Genomic DNA, 20,884 nt, shown 5'->3' with positions numbered 1-20,884 from the left:
ACGTTTTACTGTGTGTGTTTGTGTTAGAGAGAGTGTGTATCTGCTTGTGCTCCCTTATATAGCTTACTTCCGTTAGTAAATTTGATGGGCCGTCAGGTCCTGCAAAGCGGTCTCAGAGTGCCACACACAACATCAAGCCTAACTGCTTATTGTTTTTTGGTGGCTGGCATGTAAGGTTTTTTGAAAAAAATTGTTTAACCTGAAATAGCACCTAAAAGGGGGCATTGCTTAGCAGTAGTGGTGATATGTTGTCAGATTCTTGTATAAGCCATAATTATTTATTTGGACCTTGAGTTTATGTGTTTTATTTACAGAAGTGGTTCCCAGCCTGGGGGTCTAAGGCGTCCCTACATGACTTAAGGGCTCCACAAAATTATGTTAATTTCTTCTAAATTTTCACTATATTTTTTGCTATTTCTCCCTCAAATGAAACCATCTGAAAGGAAAAAAAAACAGTGTTTGTTTGAAATGATCATAACTCATGTTCACACTAAGGCCACAACCCAAGACAAAGTAGACATATTCAAGATATATGTTCATGAGCAACAGAGGTTTCCAGTGAGTGAACACTCCAGCAGCCAGTAGAGGGAGCCAGTCCTGTAGAGGAAACTGCAGCTCTCACAGGACCAAAGGCGGGAAGAAGAAAGGGAAGTTAAAAACTGAAAGTTATAATCAAATGAAGAGGACATTAACGGAAAGTTTTGTCTGACTGACATCTGATGATTGCCTAAATTCTGTAGTGGGTTATGTCCTCCGATCTGGAGTGTAATAATAAAGGTTAAACCAAATCATACAATGAATTTGTACTGAAACTACAAAGAAATAAAAGAAAATGTAAAAAAAAAAAAAAAAGACAAGATAGGTAAAAGAGAAAGTAAAAGGAAATGAAAAAATAAGAAAAGGGACGAGGATGTCACTAGAAAAGCCTGATGACAGATTTAACCTTCCACACACACACTCACAGATAACCACAGCATGCAGAGCTCAAAGCACAATACAACACTGAATGCTGTTGTGACATTTTATTGGGATGAAAACATGCTCAAGCAAAATCAACAGCAGCAACAACAATCACAGTGACAAGCTCCAGCATGGAATGAACAAAACAAGCAAACTACAATAATCACAAACATGCTGAGGCAAAATTTCTACTAATTACATATTTTACATCTCTATTGCTCTATTATCAACTGTTTTGCCTAAACCTGCTTAAAATAGTAGAGTATATAAAAGCTGTCTGGATGGATCAAGGGAGAAAAGAAAGAGTCAGTATCAAGAACAACAAAGCAATTTTTGGACTGAGATGGGATGTAGATGCAGGATGAATATTCAGCAGTAGCTGTTACAGTAGCACTAAAAGCTCCTCTCTGCTCGTGCTCTGGGAATAAGGTGTGATGCTGCTACGGTATGCATTAACACCTGTGCTCTGGGAGAAAGCTCTGCGTTGAATTCTGTTAATGACGCGACGGTGAGAGAGAAGCTCTGGCTTCCAGACAGACATTATGGCAGAGGAGAACTCCTCGGATGGTTGCTATGGTGACTAAAAGAGACAATGGAGACTGAGGGGATTTTTTGGCCCGGCATCAGGCATGGGAGCCGGCTGCAGAGTTGGTACCTGCTTGCCCGGCCCCCTTGGCACCCTCGTCTTCCTCCGTTGCCTGGACGACAGCCTGAGCAGGGGAAGGGCTAGAGTGCCGCTGGCGTCTCATGAAGGGGAACACACTGAGCGGAAGTAGATAAAAGAAAGGAAAAGTTAGAAATGCTAGAGAATGAATGAGTGTGTTAAAGTAAAAGGAAAATAAAATGGTAATGAATGTAAATTTTCACCTTTTCTTGGTTTCCTGGGGGACAATAGCTTTGGCCAGCATGTTCTTGTATAGGTCAGACTTCAGATATCTTGGGTAAGAGTCCTAAATACACACACAAATACAATAGCATCACACAACATTAGTTCCAAAATCCATTCTAATAACTGTGAGCTTGCCTTAAAAGCTGTCATTTTTGTGTGTCTGGTTTTAGTTCACAGAAGAGAAAGGAAGTAATTATATACGACATAAAGTTGACAGAAAATGTTTGTTTTGAGCCAATTAAATGTGCTTGGTTCTCATTCAATCAAAACAGACAACAATTTTCTGTGTCACTTGGGAAATTTGTCTAGGAAAGTTTACATCAAATATGGCGTCCCTCAGGGGTCAATACTGCGTCCACTACTATTCAGTTATGTTACCTCTAGGACACATAATCCAGAAACACATCTCAAAATAAGGCTGTAAATGTGCTATATAAATAAAGTTTTGGTTGCTTGCTTGTGAGTCTTCAGTGCAAATTTGCCCACTGATGCACACTTAGAGCCAGCTTTCCTGCTTCCAGTTTTGACTATCTATGTGAAAATGGCAAAGCACAAATTCATTCTAACCAAAGACAAAATGCCAGAATTGATTGATTGGCCCACAAGTCCTAACTATATTTTATTACCAATCTAAGTTTTAGGGGAGGAATGACTGGTACAATATTACAGAAGAAAGATACCAGTGTTTCAGGTCCATAAATACAAATCATATAAACATGACATTTTTGCTGGACATGTTTGCATGCAGGTTATAAAACATTTATTTTTTAAATGTATGTTTCCTGTTTTTCCACACAGCCAGTTGTTTTTCATAATCACAGTGAACATCAAGTTTGCAATAATTTAAGCTTGTTAGTTAGTTAGTTAGTTAGTTAGGAAGAAGACAATTGATAAGTCAGACCTTCTTCATGAGGAAATAGATGTGCATCTGTGCGTCATCCATGACAAAGCGATGTGGGTGTTGGATCCCCTCTAAAGTCTTATCCATCGTCTTGCTGTCAATGTTCACCCAGCGTGCAGCTCCAGGAGCCAGGAAATTTCTAAGTCACACACAAAATATTGGCGATCACCATGAAAGTAAATATGAAAGTGTGTACTTTTGCTTGTTTGTGTGTGTACGCTTACGTGTAGATTTCCTCCACTTTCTCTACGATCTTGGAACTTTCTCCATGTCTAATCTCCTCACAGGCCAGCCAGAAACACAGGTTCTCCGCTGGTGAGAGACAGAGAGAGGTGTTGGCTATGGATGGAGCTGAATAAAACAACAGTGACACAGGCTGAAGTGACATACAATGAGACTTTTTATAGCATGGGTGGCTTCTGTGTAAAATCTTTTACCTGTTAGCATGCTGGTGTTAGCATTTAGCTCAAAGCACTGCTGTGCCGAAATACAACCTCTCAGAACTGCTAGCATGGCTGTAGAGTTTTGTTCACTCACTGACTGAATGTTAATGGATATTTTTATAACACATAAAAATAACATAACAGGATCTGATCTGTAGGCTATGTGAAGGAAGCTGCTCAATAAAAATATGTTTCAGTTAAAATGTTGTGGAAGATGATGTTATTTTAAAAGTAAATTATTCAAAGTATTGAATATAAACCAACATTTCTGTTACTCTTTCTCACCACTAAATTCTTTCTCTAGGTAGGTCATGAACTCCCGCCTCCCCAAGGTGTCATTGAGAAGCTCCATGAAGCTGAAGCTCCAGCGCTCCACTCGAAGACGCGTTGGAGTAGGAACCCTGTTTACACACACACAAAAACAGGGAGGTAGATATAGACACACAGGCATACTTAAAGCAATCTAGTGTGATAACTATGAACTAAAAATGACCTGACCTGTTAAGAGATACAGCAAAAGCTTAAACCAGCAAAGTTAAATGAATGTTTTGACTGTGTGGACTACTACAGTAGACTGTAGTTTAAGTTTGTCATGATCTATGTGTGTGTATCTTGTGTGAATGTGTGTATTCTCTTACGATTCTGTATTCATTGTCCAATGGGCAGTGTCATCAGAGATCCAGGGGTTACTGGGAAGACAGCCTTGCATAATGGGATCATGGCTCTGGTACTGCTCGCTGTATTTCACAAAACTGCACATCCACGCACAAATGCAGAGGCACGCACACACATAAGAACACACGCACACACAGAGAAACAGTATTATTGTATTAGTGCTGCAGATCATAAGAGTTAATGGCCACTAATTCCAACTTGCCTCAGGAAGCATCCATTAGTGGCTCTTATAGTGGGAGCACTAAGCCTTATGTGCATGTGTGTGCATGTGTGTGCTAAAGATGTAGAGTTCAGTTCAGGCAGCATCACATCCATTAGACCTTATGTGTATGTGTTCATGGGTGCGTACAAGTGTGTCTGTGTATGCACGTTCATCAAACTGACACACACCATTCTAGACAGATGGATGACTTCACACGGTTTCTTCCGAGGGCCCTTCTACAGGTTTCAATCTGAAAGCACACAAACAAATGTACACACACACTCAAAGTAAGCTATAATATACACTTAATGTACTTAAAGTTAGGAAGCGTAAAATATACATGATGTTTACCTCTCTTTTGTAGTAGTCACTGTTCTAGTTCTGTTAAGAGAAACACCATGTCCTCATGTTAGGTCACACACTGGCTGCATTACACATTTATACAGTGACAACAATAGTAGGAGCCAGCATGTGTCTATATGTGTTGACCCATGCAAACTATGGCTTTTAAATATGAAGGCAAGATACATGCTGACAACTTAGCAATATACAGTATGAATTTAAATATTGGTCATAACATAGCAGATATTAAATTGGGAGAGAATTGAATGTAGAACAAGAATATGGCTTCCAACCACGACCATGTCAGGGCTTCAAATTCTCAACGTCCATTTAGGATCATAATATGACTTTAATGTAATTGTCCATAGTATAGTGCAGCTTACTTGGACACTTACTTTGAAACAATCCCAGCAGCAAGAAAGATAAGAAGCAATAACAGGGAAGGAAGAGATAGATAGCAGACGTGTTATCACATTAGGTTTTTCAGAAGGGAATATAAAACAGGAAGTAAAGAAATGTGATGATGTCACTGACCAGTGTGACTCGTAAGTTGGGGTTATTATTTCTCTCTAGACCCATGTCCAGCACATTATGCCCCCCAGGCTGAAAGAAATAAACACACATCTGTACACCAATAACAAATGAACTGCAGTATGCCTGTCACTGAGCGTGTGTGTGCATGCGTGTGTGTCTCTTATGCGCAGATGCGTGTGAGTGAGCACTTATCCTTCCTTGAATTTTCCACTCCACTAGCTCTGACTTTTATTCCCAGGTTTCTCTTTCTTTTTCTCCATGCCCTCGTCCCTAATTCATGAGGGCAGGACAAGATGGAGTCCCTCTTCCAAACTGTTGTCCTCTGCTTCCCCCCCCCCCCCAAACTTCCCCACAATACCTTTACACTTCCCATCATCCCCTTTCTCCTTTCCTTCCCCAAAACCCATCATACCCCTCTTGATCCCCTCTTGAAATGATCAAAAGAGAGAAATTTGTCAGATGAACTGCTGTGTTATTTAGGTAACACATAGTAATGTGGAATATGATGCTTTTATTTCTCTCTCTCTCTCCCTGTTTGTCTTCCTCTCTCTCTATTTCTCTATGTTTCTCCAGTTGTCAGCTGAGGCTTTTACCAGATGGGTTGAATATTTCATGTAGGAGGCAGAAGGGACTGTGGCTGAACATTAGTGGGACCTGGGACTGTTTTATATAGTGTATAGTATAATATATTATGTATAGGACAGTGTAGTATAGTATAGTATAGTATAGTATAGTATAGTATAGTATAGTATAGTATAGTATAGGGCAGTTTAGCAAATATAATAATATAGGACAGTATAGGACAGTGTAGTATAGTGTAGTATAGTATAGTATAGTATAGTATAGTATAGTATAGTATAGTATAGTATAGTATAGTATAGCATGGGATAGTATAGCATAGCATAGCATAGCATAGTACAGTATAGTATATTATAGTATAGTATAGTATAGTATAGTATAGTATAGTATAGTATAGTATAGTATAGTATAGTATAGTATAGTATAGGATTGCATAGCATAGCATAGTATAGTATAGCATAGCATAGTATAGTATAGTATAGTATAGTATAGTATAGTATAGTATAGTATAGTATAGTATAGTATAGGATTGCATAGCATAGTATAGTATAGTATAGTATAGCATAGCATAGTATAGTATAGTATAGTATAGTATAGTACAATACAGTACAGTATAGTATAGTATAGTATAGCATGGGATAGCATAGCATAGCATAGCATAGTACAGTATAGTATAGTATAGTATAGTATAGGATTGCATAGCATAGCATAGTATAGTATAGCATAGCATAGTATAGTATAGTATAGTATAGTATAGAGTAGTTACACGTTATAGAGTACAGTATGGAACAATAAGAGTGGACGTACCGGAGATCTGTTGATGAGCCAATAAGCCTGCTCCTGACATTCTAGAACAATGCGGTCAGCCTTTCGCCTCTGTTTGGATGCTCTAAACATAAATCACACTGTGAGTTTGTGTGTTTGTGCATGTGTGAGTCAGTGTGTGTATGTGCATGTGTACATGTGAGTGCACCTGAGTTGCTCTCTGGCTTGCATCACAACAAAGTCCCAGGTGTGGTTGATCCTTTTGTGCAACACACTGTACCTCTCCTAAAAAGGAAGAGGAAATAAGGACAAGTAGAAGAAGAAGAAGAAGAAGATGAAGAAGAAGAAGAAGAAGAAGAAGAAGAAGAAGAAGAAGAAGAAGAAGAAGAAGAAGAAGAGAGGAAATACAGGGAGAAAAGGGGACTAGCTTTTAGAAAAGTAATGATGACAAAGGCCCGTTAACTCTGACTTACTACTGCATAATTCATAACACACACACACACTCTTTCCTCACCTTTTCATATTCCATCAGTTCTCCTTGCTTTCTTATGTTCTTTTTGGCCAAGTAGATCGCTGTTGGGATTTGAGGAGTAAAATACAAAGAACAAAAACAAAAATTAAACAGAGCTAAATAAATCTGAGCCCTGAAATAATGTGGTTGTTTTGGTTGAAGTTCCTTTAAATATATTTTAAGTGGAAGGTTTCTTGTTCACAATTATGGGTAAAAAAATGCTTGTTTTCCCTCACAATTAATGAATTTCCCTTCACCCCCTCAGATGCCCTTTTACCCCTTCAGTTTACATTGAGCTTTGTCTCACCATAGTCCAGCTCTGAGGCAGGCCATCGGGTACTGGTCCAGAAGTAAGGAGTCTGAGAGAAATAAGTGACATCTTTTAACATTTCTGACATTTAGAGATTTATGGCGAAGCGGGCGATGAAAAAGTGGTGTTAGAGAGTGGCAGATGGATGGAGGATTAGAAAGCAGGCTAATGGAGAGAGAGAGGGAGACAGACAGGGATAGAGAGAAGGTGAAGGTTTAGTCAAAAGTAGATGGAGGAGTGGTGGGTTTTTATGAGCAGGGAGAATTAAGTGGAAGGGACTATTGTTTTACCTGGAAGCGATAGGGCGACTCATCGGGACGCAGCATAAGGGATCTCGGCTCCTTGAGTGGATAAATATACCCGTATCTCACCAGCATGTCACCAAGGTGCAGAGCCTCTGTTCAACACCACAGAGGAAGAAGTACCAAACTTAGTACAGAACTCTCTCTCAGTTTGTCTCAAATTAATCAGGGGTGTATGGAGAGTAAGCACCTAAACTAAGTCAACAATGCTTTTTAATCAAACTCACATATATTTAAGTTTCCAATGAGTCTTTATGTGCTATAACAATAATAATAATAAAAATAATAATAATAACTTTATTCAAATAAAGAGGTTACAAAGTGTTTTACAAAGACACCTTTAAGACACCTTAAATAAGTGGTAAATGACAAGCTATATTGAGTTAGAATTCGAATTTTTTATTAATCTCTGCAACATGTTTGATGGCACATGAAAAAGATATGTATGATGTTCATTAAGGATGAAACTCTCAAGCTGAACAAACTAAATGTGGAAACTAAATAACATTAATTGGCGACAAGGAATAAAATGAGTATAAAATGTTGTTGGCCTAATTTGTGACCGTCTTTTTTTTTTTTATTAATCAAAAACCTGCACTCTGTCAGCCATCTCTCTCAAATCAATGCTTTGTTCCAGTGATGAAATGGATCATCAATCTTCAGTCTCTCCTCATTTGTTAGAGAGCCCTACTTTTGTGACTGACAGCTACCAAAAAAAAAAAGGCTGCGTAATGCATTTTAATCAGCTCTTACCACTCTCTCTCTCCCTTGCCAACTGACTCCTCTCTTTCCTCCTTTAGTCTACTCAGAGGCAAAAGGGACCAGCAGACTACTTTTTTCCAACCTCTAATTTAGTTCAGGCATGGTGAGGTCTCCTGAGGTGAAAACCTCCAAAGGGACACTAATCAAACCCAGATCATCAGGTGAGTTAATCAAACTTCAGTCCTCAGGGGCTCACCCCAGTCCTGTTTACTGGAAACAGCAACCCCCACAATACACTTATACATCACTAACACCACATCAGCTTGAGAGAAAACACCATATCCTGGCAACACTCTAGCAACGACACACAACAAGCCAGTCAAACTGAAACAGGGAACCACATCAGAGCCTCTAAAATACTTGAGCATGCACCATGTATGTATTAATATTTACTTGCCCTCCTCACATATGCTGTATTTCTGGATCAACCAATCAATAATATCACGGCCTGCAGAAAGAGACAGAGAGAGAGGAGACAAGAAAAGATGACAAACTTCCTCCCTCTACTCTGCAAAGTACACAATATTCTCCAAAATTCACTGCTGCATTATGCATGACCACAGGGACAAACACAAACTGCAATGTGCACGTCCACACTTGCATACACAGATGCTAATGCACACTGACATTAAAGACACTCACCTGTCATTGCGTGTGGAATGACAGTGATGAGAAGTCTCTGGTTTCTCATCTTCATGCCCATGTCAGGATCCTGCATGGCCACAATCACTCTCTCCATCTGTCGAGAGGGGGGGGGGGGGGGTTACAAACACACATGCAGTCACACACAGTGATGCACACGCACACATGAACACACAATAAATATACACAATATAGAAAAACAGGAATTACGAGTCAGAAATTCTGAGAAACAATAAGGCACACAATACATTTACCATAATTTCATAACTTGTTTTCTTCCTGGAACCGGTTCAAATGTGCTGGATCTTTTCTGATTTATACAGGGTTATGTCTATCATATCTCACATAACAAAATCAAAGAAGACAGAAAAATACAGTCTTACCTTTCGAAAGCATGTCATTTGCTCCCGGTGCCAGCCTCCTTTAGCCAGGGTGTTGATGGTCATCTTGCGGGCTGCTTGGGATCACTCGACGGGACGGTAAAGTGCAAGACTGACGCGCTGCCGGGAGCGCGCAGCAGAGAGTGCACTGCTGTTTCCTTTTTTCCCCCCCATCAAGCGGTCCGGTGCCTGGCAGGCGCGCCACTGTGTAGATTAGAAGGGATTACAGTATAGCAAAGTGATTTTCAGTATAATATATAGTGTACACAAGCGAAAACAACAGTATGTCTATACGTGTTTGTGTCTGCCACTAATATATAAGTGATAAGCCCATTGAAAAAAACAATCACAAATAGCAACAAATTCTCAAAAATCTAACCAGGCAATCAAATGAGAGGTGTAAAATGTGATAATGTCTACAAACTCACAGTTGAATAGGACATTTGAAATGATAAAAAAGACAATAATACCACGGTATCACTTAAAGTTACACATATACATATACTCTCTCCAACACTGATATTTACCGAGAGTATATTTTCATTGGCTACCCTGAGGCCTAATATAAAACGTAAATAATGAATAGTTTTTCCTATTACGTAGTTCTGTGTGATATAATTTTGACAATCTCGAAGGTAAAATAGACCATCTTACAATACAGTACATTTTACAACAGAAGCCCCCATAAAAATAAATAGCCTAAATAAAAATTCATTTTATGTCATTTGACATAGTGAGAAAGTCTGTCAAATAACTTCTTTGTAAGCTAAAATGTGGTAGCGTATTATAGCTAAACATATCCAACGAATATGCAGCATAAAACAAAAGTATCTACACTAAACACTGACTTCTCATAATTCTGTGAGAAAGTGAAAATTGTTTTTTTTTTTTTTTCATTTTTGAAAGACTTAAGGTCATTGTTAAGTAAAATAACTAACAAAGTTACAGTTTTTGAATTCGTTATGTACCGACTGTATAAATACGTAGCGAACAATGAAAGAAGTCCTTATAACGCAAAACTCCAATGGCAGCAGTTTTTCCCCACATGGGCTTCCGTAGTAGCAGGAAGTGGTTCCGTCGTCGTTTTGAGGCTAGTCACTAGCCTCATCGCGTAATTTAAAATTATTAAATAAATTAAGAGATTTTTGCAAAGGTAAGAGCTTAATTTAATACATGTGTTTTCTTGAGGATGGCATGGTCACATTCAACGCATGTGAGATTTTTTTGCAGAGTAGAAAACTGTCTTTTTAGCTGACCTTGCTAGCACTAGCTTTAGCAGGGAATCTGTGCACTGTTGTATCATATCTAACGATAGTTAGATGTATTTAGGATAGTTTACCGTAGTTTATTCCTTAGCAGCATATAAGACACATACAAACTACTTAAAACAATATAATCACAATTGTTTAACGGTGAAATCACCAACTGGGAAACTAACAATAACATGTCACTCTTTTTAAAAACATTTTTTTTAAATAATTATCTTTATTTAATTTCATGCTTTCCACCACGAGGTTTGCTTACAGTCTCTTACATACATACACACACACACACACACACACACACACACACACACACACACACACACATATATATAAGACCTAGGATGGTGTCAGGCTAACGTAAAACATTGATACATTCACATACACAAAACATAAGACACATGTATATTCATATTTCCAAGTATTTTCACAATCATTCATCTTACACGTAACGTTAACACATACACCTAATCAATAACATGTCACTCTTGGCATTTATAATGAAGAATTGAAATGTATCACATTTTGTATGGCCCTCCGTCAGGTGGTGATGGGTGACATTCGTCAGTCTTTGCTGCCTCGCGATGTGCTGAGTGCAGCCAAGGAGCTGCTGTACCACCTGGACATCTACATCTGTAACCTGGTGCAGTCGGGGAGGCAACCTCCTCAGGTTGACTCTAAAACCCTAGAGCTGGTGGAGGAGTTCATCCTGCACGCACCAAAGGACAGAAACACCCCGGCCAGGGTAAGCTACAACCCTGTGTACAAGCATGTACACCAATACACAGTACACAGACACAGAAATGCAGACCGTCAATGAAATGTGCTTTTCTTTCAGAGAATGAGTGCCCTCCAGGAGCTGCAGCTGCTGGAGATCATGTGCAGCTGTTTCCAGGAGCAGAGTCGTGATACTGTCCGTCAACTGATGTTCTCTGCCCTCTTCAGTCTCCAAGGCAACCAGGCAGATGAAAGCCGCATGGGACTGCTGGGCAAGCTGGTCTCCATGGCAATCGCTGTGGGCAGAGTTCCTATCTTGGAATGTGCTGCTACCTGGTTACAGGTGAGCTTTCCCACACAGGTGCACATACGTACGTCTCATACCTTTCATTCCTTCACTAAATCAGTTTAATCTTTTAATTCCTTTCAAAACACACTTATATAGACAGGCTTTCATGTGAATCCACTTCTTATGTACTGCCATTCGGGACTGTGATGCCAGCGAGAGGTCTTTGTGTTTTTTCCATTCCATCTGTTGTTAATTGTTTGTTTGGGGTTTTTGTTTGTTTGGGTTTTTCTTTATCTCTTGGATGACCTTTTATTCCTATTTTTATTAATACTATTATTGTTTTTATTATTCTTATTCTCTACTATATAGCTCTATTTATAACTCTATTTTTTTCTACTTGGTTTTTATTGCATGTAAAGCACTTTGTAAACTTTGTTTTAAGAAAAGTGCTATACAAATAAGTTGTTATTGTTCTTATTCTTATTCTTATTTACTCAATTTGTTTTAGACGTCTGGTGTGAGAATATTTTGGCCACTCCTGATTGATTGCCTTTGTGTATGTTCTATTTGAACTCCTTAGTGTGTGTGTGTTTGTGTGTGTACTGATTCTGATACCTCTGGTTGTGTTTGTGTCTGGCAGAGAACTCACCGTGTGTACTGCGTGCGCCTGGCGCAGGTGCTAGTAGACGATTACTGTAGTATGGTGCCAGGCTCGGTGCCCACCTTGCAGAACATCCACAGTGCCAGCCCACGCTTCTGCTGCCAGTTCATCACTGCTGTTACCACCCTCTACGACCTCACCTCAGGTACTTTTGTGGGATAATACAAAAATACTTGATAATTGTAAGACAGGGACCCCCATAAAATGGGAAATGCATAATGTCAACATTTAAACAGATCATTACGAAAAAGATCTTGGCCTACTGTTTTGCTAAATGGCTAAAATAGAATGGAATTGGAGTTTTTTTACATTCTGTTCTGTCACTTTAACATGTGTGTGTTTTTAGAGGAGCTCACTCCTCCTCTAGAACTTCTCCAGATGATTGTGTCATGGATCCAAGATGACCCTCGTCTTGTCCTAATCACCTTCCTGAACACGCCCCTCTCTGGCAGCCAGCCAATCAGCTCACTTGATGTCACACCGTTAGGGGGTTTGGTGCGGTGGTGCGTCAAAGCACCGCTGGCCTACAGGAGAGACAAGAAGCAGGCGCTGACAAATGGCAGCACTGAGAGTGAGCTAGAAGTGGGACCTCTTTTCTCTACACTCCATCTAAGTGTCCTACAGGTGTGTGTGTGTGTTTAGATCCATTTATTTACATGCATGCATATATGTGAACTTCTAACATACAGCCGTCCATCTCCTGCCACATCTAGGTCTTCATGCTCCTGCCGAACATACTAAATGAGAAAGGGCTTTTCGGTCGCCTGGCACTGCTTCAGATGGATTCTTTGGCCACTCTGACTTCTGACCTTTCCAGACTGTTGGACCAGGCCGACAAACATACACACATGTCATCCGCTGACACACACGCACTGTCGCAGCTGGCTCTGGACCGGCTGGCACAGGCACTGCAAGTGGCCATGGCCAATGGAGCCCTGCTCTGTTCGAGAGGTAAGAGCATGAAAAGTTAGGTATAGGCCAGAAAATTGGATTGAGGAAAGAAATTACAACAGATTTACATTTTAGGAAGGACTTCTGCCAGGTAGTAGGTTGGATCAAAGGCTTCACCAGCCTGAGACTGGACATTTCATGCAACTGATGAGAGCTTACAAAGCTCTCTTCCAACCAAGTACGATTTAAATGACAGATTGTTAAATCTATTTTTGTGAGGAAGTATCGTATAACAAACAGGCACTTTCACCACATGAAACTATCTGCAGCAACTCCACCTCATTTAAGATCATAGCTTTAAGTGATGCCCTAATAAGTAGCTGATTAACAATTGGTTTGATCATTTGTCATATGAACTCATCATGCAGTGAGCGTTTATTATATGTTGTCTTGTCTCTACAGAGGACCTAAGAGCCATCTGTTCCCGCCTCCCTCACAACAAGTAAGAACCAGTAATCCCTTTACTTGGTGCACGTTTCCAGTGGTAACCTAATTTTTATCCAGAACTTAACACTACAATAGGTTGGTAAGCACAGCTTCAGCTTCAGGGTTATCTATATAGAAAATATGATAAATTTACCATGTTAAAATCAATGCCCCCCCTGTGGAGAGTAAAACTCTACACTATGGGTGTGTCTGTTTAAAGTCTATGGACAGTGAGTTGTGCAGAACTGAAGTATAACAAACTTACTAGCTGAGAAATAGATCTATAACAACACCGTGCCTCTTTAATTCAAACAAATTTAATTACTGTAATTTATTTTATGGAATTAACTTGATTTCTGATGTAGTGATGAGCAGGCTTTGAGGCTATGTTGTCTTTAAAAACAAGATTAACCTTAACCTGCAGGTGCATAGTGAACACAGTGGGATCAGTGTTAGAACTAGCAACATATTTACAGCATCGGTCTGTAAGAGATGTTAGTGTCATGCACATATTTGTCATACTTTTGTTTGCTTTTCATTTATGCAATGTTTTCAGTCAAAAGTCTGGACACACTTTCTCATTCAAGTGAATGGGAAAGTGTGACCGAACTTTTGACTGGTACTGTAAACACAATTAATTCAAATTCTGCAGTATTTCACAGCTAAAATTGACATGTTTAAAAATTATAGTCCAGTTTCAAAGCCAGAAGTTGTTGATTCTAGGGCTGCAGGTAATGATTATTTTGATTATCGATTAATCTGCTGATTGTTTCATCTATAAAACATAAGAAAACAGTGAAAAATGCGCATTGCAATATCCTAGAGTGCAAGGTGACATCAATAAATGTGTTCTGTCTGTTAAACACCCCCAAAATATTCCATTACTGCAATGACCAAGAAAGACCAAGAAAAGCAGCAGATTTTCACATCAAGAATCTGGAAGCATCAGATATTTGAAATTTTGACTTAAAAATTACTAAAAAGATTAATTGATTATCAGAATAGTTGCCAATTAATTTTCTTTTTGACTGATCAATTAATGGACTAATCGTAGCAGCTCTAGTTGATTCCAGTGTAAGCTAGAACCAAGCAGCCCTCACTTACAGAAGCATCTCTAATTGAATGTAAGTGTAGTTTAGATTGGGATTTTCTAATTGTGGATGTGTTCCAACTCTCCAAGTTTTGCTCTCATGTACAGAATATGAGATTTTCTCCATCTTAACATTTTGTATCCCTTCTTCCTCTTTTTCTGTGTTTGCATGTTTGTGTATTTGTTGTCACAGCTTGCTCCAGCTGGTGTTGTCGGGCCCAGTGATGTACTACAACAACATCCACACTCCTCCGCTGGCCTTCAGCCCGCATGCTGCTCATTCCCCCATCGCCTCACACCCCACACACCCCACACACCCCACACACCCTGCACACACCCCACACACACCTCTAGCCTCCCATCCCTCCTCTCATCCCCAGTACCCCGCTCAGCCTTTCATGACAGGGATACCATTCCCTTTCCGACCCAGCCACTAAAGAAAATGTCTGCAGATGTGTGTGTGTGTGTGTGTGTGTGTGTGTGTGTGTGTGTGTGTGTGTGTGTGTGTGTGTGTGTGTGTGTGTGTGTGTGTGTGTGTGTGTGTGTGGGTATGATGATTTATGTATTATGATGTTAATAAGCACATTTGCTTCTGATAAAGTCTGTGAGGCTGTCATGTTTGTCCAATAAATATTTTTTTACTTCACTGTTGTTGTTCTTTATACTGACCACTTGAGGTCACTGTTGCCCTGTTTCAATCTGCAAATCCACCAGGTTTCAAATGTGAAGAGGGTCCTGTCTCAGAAGAATGGGCCCTCTCACTGACAAAAAAACCCAAAACAAAGCAAAAAGACTAGCCTGTAATTCTGGGCTTCATTTAAATTTTTGCAAAGTGCAAGATGACATGGAAACATTACTTTATCATTGGCTTATTTGTTTAGGCAAATTCAATGTGCTGTGTTCTATTTTTATTGTATGGAAGAAGAATAAAATGGTTCTTTTAATGTGGAAAAATATATTGTCTTACTGGTTAGAAACAGAATCTTAATTAATGGAGTAAACCAATCTACTTGTCCTAATTGGCACCAAGAAAGACCTGAGTTACTTAGTTGATAAATGAAATGGGATGCACATAATAGGAGAAAAAACAATTTAAACCATATAAGTGCAGGCACACACAACACCAGAAACTACATAACTAAAGCCGAGCACAAAAGGCACTAACATCTAGAGGTGCCCCAAACCAGCGTGGGTGATTACATAACCAAAGATGTTAAAAGTCTTTTGGAGCCATACCCTGTGCATAAGCTTGGCTCATGTTTTGAGACAGATAACATATCATTCGTCTCCAGGACCCCAGCTGCCCTCATCAAGGATGAGCATTGCATCAGCCGTTATAGTTTGAGCACCGCGTCTTGGATGGCTATCTTTTACTTCAACATTTCAGTACACTGCACAAAAGAGTACAGTTTCAGTTGGGTTTTGGGGATCCTAATGGACATGTATGATCCATTTACATCCTCTTTTTACCTTTACTTCCCCATAATCTACATTTATGCCTGCTACTGTGCTGAGAAGGAAATAAACATACTGAGAGGTGCTTTTGTATGGTCCTACTCAGAATTATTATTATTATTATTATTATTGTTATTGTTATTGTTATTATCATTATTATTGTTGCTGTTGTTGTTTATAATAATAATAATAATAATAGTTTTATTTGTAGGCTATAGCACTTTTCAAGCTAGGAGCACAAAGCGCTTTCCATAGACAGCATAAAAAACAATCACAAATAAAGAAAAAGAAAAACAGAAGAACAGCAAAATACAAGCATACAATTAAAAGACCATATAAAAGAAATGTCCGAATAAATCATGCAAAAGCTAAAACAAGTGAAACTATTACAATAAACTTAAAATCAGCACAACAGTGCTGTATTATGTCAACGAATGAGACTAATTGTCAGGCAAAAAGACAAGTCTGTAAAAGTGTGTCTTAAGACAGGATTTAAAGGCAGAAACAGTGTCAGCAGATTGAATACTAACTTAACCTGGACTCTGGAACAGCTAACAGGCCTAACCCAGCAGATCTAAGAGGCCTTTTTGGACAGTAAGAGTTCACTGACGTACTCTGGCACCTGGCCATGTAAAGCCTTGTAAGTCATGAGTACGATTTTAAAATGGATTCTAAAAGAAACTGGTAACCAGTGCAAAGTGGCTAAAACCAGGGTGATGTGAGAAGAGCATTTGGTCTTAATCAGAAGTCTGGCTCCAAAGTTCAGCACAGTCTGAAGTTGAGCTGCAGCTCAGGCACTGAGGCAGGTAAACAAGGTGTTAGAATAGTCCAGGCATGAGGAAATATAGTTCAAAGCTTAGCTCACTGTCAAATATGACACCCAGGTTCTTAGCAGTCATCTTAATATTTGGGATAAGGGGACCGAGCAGTGGCTGGACTTGATTACGGAAGTGCTCAGGGCCAACGATAAGCATCTCTATTCTGTCTGAGTTTAAACAGCTCCATTGTATGGTCTGCTTGTTGCATTCAGAGGCTTTAGTGGAGAGATATAACAGTGTATCATCTGCATAACAGTGAAAATGTCATGACCTAATGGTAGCATATATAGAAAACAGAATTGATCCCTGAGGTATGCCACATGTTGTCTGTGCAGTTGAAGAGATGAATGAATCAAGCGAGACATAAAATGTTCTATTTGACCGATAGGAGGAGAACCACTTCAGGGCTGTTCCCACCCAATCCTTAAGTCAATTAATTAGCGTAGCGTGATCGTTGGTGTTGAATGCTGCGCTAAGGTCAAGCAGCACCGATACAGAGTAGTGTCCAGAGTCTGCAGTCAATAATAAGTCATTTGTAACCCTTAGAACAGCTGTTTTGGTGCTATGTAGCTTGCAAAATCCAGATTGAAATTTCTCAAAAATGCTTTAGTTATTAAGCGCTTCCAGAAGTTGTTCTAAAACCAGGTTCTCAAGAATTTCAGAAATGTGGGGCAATTTTGAGATTGGTCTAATTTTTTTCTTTTTAAACTGATGGATCATGGCCAGGTCCTTTTAGCAGTGGCTGAATAGAGGCTATTTCAAAATAATCTGGGACAGCTGTTTAAAATTTGGAGCAGACTAGGGACTATTTCCTCCATCACTTCTCTGAACAATTTAGCTGGAATGATATCCAGATGATGGGATGAAGGTTTTATGTGTGGCACAATGTTGGTGAGTGTTTCCATATCAACTAACTTGAAGCTATCTAGCAAATGAGGACAAAGACAAGGAAGAATCATGAGAAAAGTTGGAAGTGTGATGTTTTTTTCGAATTTGGTGAATTATACTGAATTTAGAATTGTTTTCATGATTAGCTGTTGCTACTTCCTCATCTATTTTACTTGAAACATCCTACAAGATAAGACAAGAGACAAGATGTAATGACTTAATTGATCCCCTGAGGGAAAATTTATTGCAGCAGTGCAGGAAACAAGGAAACAGATAAGAAATAGGAGTAATAAATACAAACAAAATAAAAAGTCAAGTAAATGGAGTTCAATATATATACAACAGTGCAGTTGTAAGACAACTGTGCCAAGACATGAAGTCTCAGGTAAACTCCAGTGAGATAGTCTACATGTTGCAGCATCATGTAGTCTATCTGTCACATCATATTGTCTCTTACAAGTGTGTAGTTGACACTGTTGAAAGCTGACTGTATTAGGTCCACAAACCACAGATTGTACTGTCTGTGGGTTTCCTCCTGCAGCACTCATGGGTGGGACAGTGATAAGGATATCTTTTCTGGGAAAGTGATGCATTACTGTTGGGCTGGTTAAAGGTGACAGAAAAAGATACTACTCAAGTGAAAAAGGCGGGATCAAAGAGCAAGAGAGTGTGTTTCTACTCAAGAGCATGTATGAGGTTTGTTTCTATAAATCATACAGGAGCTGCTGGATGGACTCAGATTCAGTACACTGGTGTCAATATTGACAAAACCACCTCAAAATGACAAGAAATTACACATTCAAAATTATCTTTTCCTTTCAGCCTAATATCTTTTAGCATTTTATGAACACATGTAGCCTTAAGACTGTGAACCAAGCTCAGTTTGCCTGCCGCTCTTTGTGTATGATTGCCCAGCTATTTTTAGGCAATCAGTAATTCAACCTAAGGTGGAACAAAATTCCATGACACTAAACATGCTTGCCAGAGAGGGTTTTGTCTGTGCATGTCTGCACATGGTTATACTTAGGTAAACAGTAGATTTTCCATGGGTCTCGGAAGAAATCTTGGTTTTAGTTGGTCTGGTTCCCTCCTTGCAGGTGTGCTTGTGGTTGTGCAGGACTGTCTGTGTCAGCAGCTGCATAATCATAGTTTCCTGAGGAAGAAAACCTCCCATGGCCGAACACACCAAATCTCATTCAATGAGGCAAGTGAGTGCACCTAAACTTTGAGTCTCTATGGATTGAAGTAGGTCAGGCATCTGCTCTGCTTGGGCTTTTATCAGATTACTGTCACAATGAGGTTTTAAGCTTAAAGTGTGAAACCCTACAACTGATTCATGCTTGAAATAACATAAGGTAGAGAGAAGAGAAAGGAACATATATATACCAACCATCCCCTCTATTTTTTGGTTTTGCATAACAAGAACACAGGTGTTCTGTGGTGCATCTATTTACACTTCCTCTGTGATAAATACAACCTGAAGATCATTAGCAGTTTCAGAATCAACCGAGCACCTGGAGATATGAAAATATAAATTAATATTTGCAAAAATGAATCAAACCTTAGTGAGAGGAAGAGAAAGAACAAAACAAATCTCTTTCCTGCCTTATAGGCATCTTGGGTGAATACGTTATCATTAAGTATATTGTACAGGCTTGTTTAGTCAGATCCCTGGACATAAAACTTCATCCAGAAAAGATTATGAATCCAGCTGGGATTGCTGTGAGACCACCTTTGTTTGCTTTTCTCAAGATAAATGGATCTCCACTACTTTACATCCTACAAAGCCTATGAGGAGAGAAAACAGTTTTTAGTGGGATTTTAAAGAATCACGGGAAACAGAAGACATTTCTTTCTCATACAGCCTTGACCTCCTTCAAAAATCGAAAGGTTTTTCTGAGATCAGTGTGGGCTTCATTAGCGGTACAGTTATACGGAGCATTTCAGCGAAGTTCATCTCATGGTTCATCGTTCCCATATTTTTTGGTATGTTCCTTACTATGTCTTGATATGCTTAAGAAAGACCAAGAGTCTACAGCCATTCAAGTATGGGGGCCCAAAAGTGTCATCGGAAATAAATATTTTTCTGTATTTATTTATTACCCCATTACTGAAAAGTATAAAAGTCTTTATTCATATACTGTCCATTAATCTTTTTTTTTTTTTAATTTATCATATTCATTTATTTATTTCCAGTGTCACTTTTGGGCCCACATACTCTAGCAGATCTGTGAGACTGTGTTTAGGCACAGGCGTGTTTTGAACTAAATGTTTACACCAGCATGCTAACATGCTCATAGTGACTAACATTCTGACATTTAGCAGTTAGTTAGTTGAGCCTGTTAGCATGCGGATATTTGCTAATTTGCACTAAACAGTGGAAGTGGATGAGAATGTCATTACTTTTGCAGGTATTTGATCATAAACCAAAATATCTGAAAATAAAAGAATTGAAGTTTTAACCTGATGATGGTGCCAAATGAAAATGTAAGGCCTCAGAGTTAAGAGAGTCATTAGAATTCTTTGTCTAGTGACCTTGAATATCTGTTGCAGATTTCATGGCAATCAGTTCAAAAGTCCTTCAGTCCTTGAACAGTGGTGAACCGAGTCAAGTTTATCTGCAGATATCATACAGCATAAAAGGAAGTCTGGCATCTGTTGTGAGTTCCTCAAATTTAACATATATTTAAATATAATCCTACAACAGAGTGAGATAAGCTTACTTCACTTTACTTGGTTTCTGTTAACATTTAAAAACAAATAATTTTTTCTTGTATTTCAGCTTCAAAATGCAACCGTTCAGTGATGTCAAATCTGTGTATTCACAAAACAAGCTGTTGTTGAGTATACCAAGGGAACTTAAGTGTTGCATGAGGTGTTTCTTAATCATTTCAGCAAAGTGGTTTAATCTTGAAGTCTATGAGTCTGTGTGTGCAATGTGTGCACGTGTTTCTTAGTAATTTTTTTATAAAACCCAGATATTTCCAGTGAAGTCTAGAACCACCTCCACCTTGCATAATATATTTTTCTTAGAAAATGTGTCCTCCACTGCTTTTGCACAGTTGGAGTATTGTTACAGCGCCATGAATGGCAGCTACAGATACTGTGAGAACTGTTAGCTTGCTGTGCT

At 39.1% G+C, this 20,884-nt stretch overlaps 2 protein-coding genes across 7 annotated transcripts; one reads left to right on the top strand and one right to left on the bottom strand.

Annotated features, from left to right (window-relative positions):
- Positions 1-1,020: 1,020 nt before the first annotated feature.
- Positions 1,021-11,070, bottom strand: rgs11 (regulator of G protein signaling 11). Of its 6 annotated transcripts, none has more exons than XM_042429699.1 (18): positions 10,982-11,070; positions 9,201-9,401; positions 8,818-8,914; positions 8,573-8,623; positions 7,402-7,508; positions 7,109-7,160; positions 6,805-6,863; positions 6,499-6,575; positions 6,333-6,414; positions 4,947-5,015; positions 4,422-4,445; positions 4,259-4,320; positions 3,832-3,945; positions 3,479-3,594; positions 2,975-3,062; positions 2,751-2,889; positions 1,828-1,910; positions 1,021-1,722 (listed from the first exon to the last, which is right to left on the bottom strand). In XM_042429699.1, the coding sequence occupies exons 2-18, from the start codon at positions 9,261-9,263 to the stop codon at positions 1,584-1,586; spliced, it is 1,422 nt and encodes a 473-aa protein (XP_042285633.1). In that variant the 5' UTR covers positions 9,264-9,401; positions 10,982-11,070; the 3' UTR covers positions 1,021-1,583. The 6 variants fall into 6 exon arrangements, with proteins under 6 accessions (XP_042285633.1, XP_042285635.1, XP_042285634.1 ...); XM_042429701.1 differs by lacking the exon at positions 10,982-11,070 and adding an exon at positions 10,166-10,185; XM_042429700.1 differs by lacking the exon at positions 10,982-11,070 and adding an exon at positions 9,725-9,873.
- c12h7orf26 (chromosome 12 C7orf26 homolog) lies at positions 10,234-15,239 on the top strand. The gene is made up of 8 exons (XM_042429706.1): positions 10,234-10,350; positions 11,004-11,204; positions 11,298-11,519; positions 12,106-12,271; positions 12,473-12,750; positions 12,840-13,077; positions 13,480-13,519; positions 14,787-15,239. The coding sequence occupies exons 2-8, from the start codon at positions 11,010-11,012 to the stop codon at positions 15,028-15,030; spliced, it is 1,383 nt and encodes a 460-aa protein (XP_042285640.1). The 5' UTR covers positions 10,234-10,350; positions 11,004-11,009; the 3' UTR covers positions 15,031-15,239.
- Positions 15,240-20,884: the final 5,645 nt, after the last annotated feature.

The sequence above is a fragment of the Thunnus maccoyii genome, chromosome 12 (genome assembly GCF_910596095.1).
Source record: "Thunnus maccoyii chromosome 12, fThuMac1.1, whole genome shotgun sequence".
NCBI lineage: Eukaryota > Metazoa > Chordata > Actinopteri > Scombriformes > Scombridae > Thunnus > Thunnus maccoyii.
Note: the sequence above shows the minus strand (reverse complement) of the source record. Positions and strands in the feature narration are given on the sequence as shown.